The sequence below is a fragment of the Cebidichthys violaceus genome, unplaced genomic scaffold (genome assembly GCF_023349555.1).
Source record: "Cebidichthys violaceus isolate CVI_PGR_0920_01 unplaced genomic scaffold, fCebVio1.0.p SCAF_33, whole genome shotgun sequence".
Taxonomy (NCBI): domain Eukaryota; kingdom Metazoa; phylum Chordata; class Actinopteri; order Perciformes; family Stichaeidae; genus Cebidichthys; species Cebidichthys violaceus.
The window spans coordinates 2,418,384-2,423,589 of NW_027176517.1; the positions used below are offsets into that span (position 1 = coordinate 2,418,384).

At 47.4% G+C, this 5,206-nt stretch overlaps 1 protein-coding gene across 1 annotated transcript in view; it reads right to left on the reverse strand.

The window, feature by feature from the left end:
• Window positions 1-4,733, reverse strand: part of bcar3 (BCAR3 adaptor protein, NSP family member) — a 15,069-nt gene extending 10,336 nt beyond the window's left edge. Inside the window, exon 1 of the mRNA XM_068725061.1 lies at window positions 4,365-4,733. Coding sequence (XP_068581162.1) covers window positions 4,365-4,445 — 81 coding nt within the window. The 5' untranslated portion in view covers window positions 4,446-4,733. The remainder of the gene's footprint in view (window positions 1-4,364) is intronic.
• Window positions 4,734-5,206: the final 473 nt, after the last annotated feature.

Here is a 5,206-nt window from a genome sequence, read left to right on the forward strand (position 1 = left end):
ATTAAAATGCTTTTACACCTGCAGCCGACGGCCACGAGTGCTGTAGAGAACGAGGATGCATGGCAGGAAGGAGACGAGGATGTATGGAAGGAGGGATGTAAAGGGGACAGATGACAGATGGAGAGAGTAGAGGAGTGAAGGGGGGAGGAATAGAAGTAGTGAGGGAGAGGAGGAGGAGAGGAGAGATGGAGAGTGTTTTTTATAGGCTGGCCTTTAATAAGACCCTGCAATATGATGTCATCCTCAGGGAGCAGCTGCATGCATGCTGTACCACCCTGTGCATATGGACCACGACATGGCAGCACAGTGGACCTCCTTCTCTCCTCTCCTCTCTTACTCCTCCTCCTCTTCCTCACTCAGTACTTAAAGGTTAAAAAAGCCTCCTGATTGAGCCATTAAGACACCTTCACCACCTTCACCACCTTCACTACCTTCACCACCTTCACCACCTTCACTACCTTCACCACTTTCACCACCTTCACCACCTTCACCACCTTCACTACCTTCACCACCTTCACCACCTTCACCACCTTCACCACCTTCACTACCTTCACTACCTTCACCACCTTCACTACCTTCACCACTTTCACCACCTTCACCACCTTCACCACCTTCACCACCTTCACTACCTTCACTACCTTGACTACCTTCACCACCTTCACCACCTTCACTACCTTCACCACCTTCACTACCTTCACTACCCTCACCACCTTCACTACCTTCACCACTTTCATCACCTTCACCACCTTCACCACCTTCACTACCTTCACCACTTTCACCACCTTCACCACCTTCACCACCTTCACCACCTTCACTACCTTCACTACCTTGACTACCTTCACCACCTTCACCACCTTCACCACCTTCACTACCTTCACTACCTTGACTACCTTCACCACCTTCACCACCTTCACCACCTTCACTACCTTCACTTCCTTAAACTCTTGAACGGTTCTGTGTGCGTCCGTGTCGATGCTCAGCTTCAGAACCAGGTCTTCTTGTTTGCTGTGACGGTGCAGTCCGATCTGGCGTGGACCAATCAGAAGCAGCGGACGGCTCTGTAAGCTGCTTGTCCTCTGAGTTCAGTGAGGACAAATAACCTTTTAGCATTATAGTTCTGATTCCTCATCATCTCACACACACACACACACACACACACACACACACACACACACATGTGTACACATGTGTACACATGCACGTTATAATCCCTGTTCTCGCTCAAATCCTTCATGTACTGCAGTGTGATGAGAGAAAGATTCTTGGAAGACACCATTGACCTACAGTCCGAAATGTCCACTTTTAGTGTAATCTGATGAGATGAGATGTAGCGGTTTACAAGAACAAGCTCAATTCAAATCACGTTAACGGAAAACCAAGTGGATCCAAAACATGTTTGTTCCCAGGACAGGTGGTGGCCATCATCCTCATCCTCACCATTAAATGTGCTGTTGATCTGGTATTTCCTCTTCTCGTTATCTCCCTCTTCCTGTCCCTCCCCCTCCTCTCTGTGTCTCGCTCTTTGCAGCTACTGCTGTGTGTGAATCCATCCAGCTGTCAAACTAACTCAACGTGAAGCTTTAAGAACTGTCAGCGGTGCAGCAGGAAAACACATCCAGGAGCAAAGAAAAGGAACACTTTTGATTATTCAGCAGAAAACCTCCACCTCTCCACCTTCAGCCACGAATGAAATGTTTTTCAGTCCTGAGGAAGCTCTCTGGCGTTGTCTTTATTCTATTAATACGCACAGTTTCTGTCTCTTACTTCATGAACGCTGACGAGTCTGAATCTCTGGATTTCAGGATCTCGACATCTTGGCTCCGCGATCACAAGGTCTCCACCTTTCCTGTTTACTCACAGCTAGAGGGAGGCTTCTTCCTGTGTGTCTGGGACCATCATCAGAAACATCTCTAAGATGCACAGCTGTGTGTGTGTGTGTGTGTGTGTGTGTGTGTGTGTGTGTGTCTCTGCCATACATCTAGGATTTGATGTTGTATTCAGTACTTATTTAAATGTATTACGTTGAGCACCAGGTTTTCATTTTCTAAATTTCTTTTCAAGCCTTCACAATGAGTGGAGCCGTTGTAACAGCAGCTGTGTATTAATATCTGGTGTTTACTTTAGCTTTATGTGTCTAACGAGGCTGAATCAAACCCGGTTGTTGCAACACTTGAGCCTAAGAGATGAACTGAGGCTGCAGCTTTAGGTTCAGAGATGCATTTGAGATTTGGATCCAGAGAAAGAATATGGTAAATTATTTGCAGAGAGCTAAAACACCGTCAAGCTCTCAGTGAATTCATTTTTCCCTGTACAGAGGTATGAATATACGCTTTTACTGCAACAATAGATTGAAGGTTGTTTTGTGTTGTTCCTGTACTGTGCTGTTTGTTTGGTGTAATCTGTTGCATACAATTACTTACTGTGCTGCTCAGCGCACACTGCACACCGCATCAAATCATCCGCCTGCGCTGCTGTCCCGCACCGCGGTCAGGGACTCAAGTGGGTCAATCGTGATTGAAGTACAACTTAGTTTTGATGCACAGAAAGGAGAAGCGTGCTCTCTGCGATTAACTGGCAACCTCCCAAAGAGACAGACGGGAGGAGACAATAAAGAGGGGGGGGGGGGACCAGAATGGAATAAAACCCCGGGCTCTTTGGAGTCAGAAGTAAGGACATGAGGAAGACACAGATAGAGAGATAAAGGAGACAGAAGTCAGCGCTGGAGGGACAACGTGGAGCCGGAGAGGACCCGGCGATAAGACGACTCATCACACATCAAAGAAGACACCAGATTAACAGATCCTCTCTGGGTGAAGAAACCAATATCAGCATAAACTACACTAGACAGTTGTCCAATTAGGACTAATGTCAGCATCGGTCTGTTGGTTTATTGACGAGTCAAAGGTGTGAATTTAAAGCAGCTCACTGACGGCTCCACTGAGGACGAGGTGGATGTTGAGGACGTTCTGTGGTCATGTGACTCAGTTATACGAGGTGAGAGGAGGAGAAGAGTCCAGGCGTTGATCGTGAATCAAACTCTTCCTTGGAGAACGTAGTCGAACGTTTTAAATTCACGCTTTATGAAGAAGGACTTATCACCCATGTTGGCCTTAAGTTTATTTTCCATTTCCTCTATTACTGTTTTGTGATGTGAGAATTAAAATGATTTACTGTGAATGAGGAGCAGCAGCTGCAGTGGAAGCTGAAGGAAATCTAAATGAAACTAAACCACCAATCTAAAATCCGTGCAGAGTTTCACCTGATCTCCTGTTTTTCCTCACAGACCTCATCATGTGACCTGCAGTCACACCTCGCATTAACACGCCTTTCCTTTATCCGACCTCAGACACGTAAACGTGCTCATCTCCAGCGGGACGAAGCTGCACCGCTGCTCGCTCCGTCCAATCAACGTAATGGCACTCGTGCACTTCACTGACGTCATGAAGAGGACAAGCTGCCCCAAGTTAGTCATCGATCACCCTCAGGAGGACCGTCGCCCTCGTCCCGCTACCTCTGCGTCGACAACTATCACACACACACTGCCCTGTCTGTCTGTCTGTCTGTCTGTCTGTCTGTCTGTCTGCCGGCACCACTTATGGATGACGCCGGCCATATATCTCACACACACACATACACACACTCACACACACACAGTCACACACACACACACACACACACACACACACACAGTCACACACACACAGTCACACACACACACACACACACACACACACACACAGTCACACAGTCACACAGTCGGTCATTTATGAGAGCGTCTGGTCCGAGTCATAAAAGCCCAGTGTTCAACTCACAGAGTGAGGGAAAGAGGACTATTCAGTGTGACTGGAAGTGTTACCATGCACTTTAGAATTGTTTTCTACCCTCCAATGTGGAGCCTGTGTCTTTTTAAGGATGTCTTTTTAATAATGTCTTTTTAATAATGTCTCACTGAGGACCGCACGGCTTCCTGAGGTCTCCTTTAAACGACAACAATAGACAATGGGAGCCCCGAAAAAAGTGTGCTTGCATGAAAGCAAATCCCCGAACTGTTACGTTATTCATGCACTGAAACCACACACACACACACACACACACACACACACACACACACACACACACACACACACACACACACACACCTAAGGCAGAAATAAAGGCATGAGCAAAGACTGCAGCATACAAAGCTGCACATGAGCACTTTGCAGGATTCAACAGACAAGTACAAACACAAACACTGACATGAAGACACTGACACACAACATGCACTGCCAGTACCTACACACACACACACACACACACACACACACACACACACACACACACACACACATACACACACACACACACTCTCCCCTTCCTCTCACCTTTGCAGAGATGACAGAGTTCTTGTGGTAGAAGCAGCACAGAGCGGCTGTCAGGGTCTTGAGGTTGCACCCCTCCGACATGCTCGTTAACTTTTCTTCACTAACTAGACTAACTGGACTAACCCACCGCTCACTCCAGCAGTAATCAGCAGCTCCCAAAAACTGTCAAGTCCATTCACGGATCCCCTTTGCCTCCTCCAGGGACAACTTCCATCACAGAGTTACACGAGCTAAAGTGAGCTGATCAACGAGCGGCGTGGTCCGATGTGATGGAACTAAACTACAGTAAGTCAGAGTCTGCAGGAGGAACAGGTCCCCACACCCCCATCAGGAGGACTACCGGCTCTATCGCCCTCCTCCACTGTCCCCCCACAGAGTGAAACCCTCCACTGCTCCCTCAGCTCTGGAGAGCCTTTCTCACACATCCCGCCCTGCCTCCCTCTTTTGCCCCGCCCCTACAAGCTCCATATATGGGTGAGAGAAGGCCCCATGTGATCTGGTGTGAGCCAATGGCGTGTGGACGAACTGGGAGTGGCCCAGAATCTCTCTCTTGCTCTTGGAAACGTACGGATGATGGATGGAGGAACATAAACACAGGCACATAGATAATAGAGCATACTTTATAAATACCACGCTGTTACTTTTGATTCACTTGGGCTCAAGACGATTAGTATCGAGGGCTTAAACTAACGATTATTGTCTTTATTCATGAATCTGACATCATGTTGTTGATTCATTGATTAGTTGGTCGTCTATAAAATGTCAGAAATAGTTTAACTAAAAAAGAAACTAGCTGTGTGTGTGTGTGTGTGCGTGTGTATGTGTGCGTGTGTGTGTGTGTG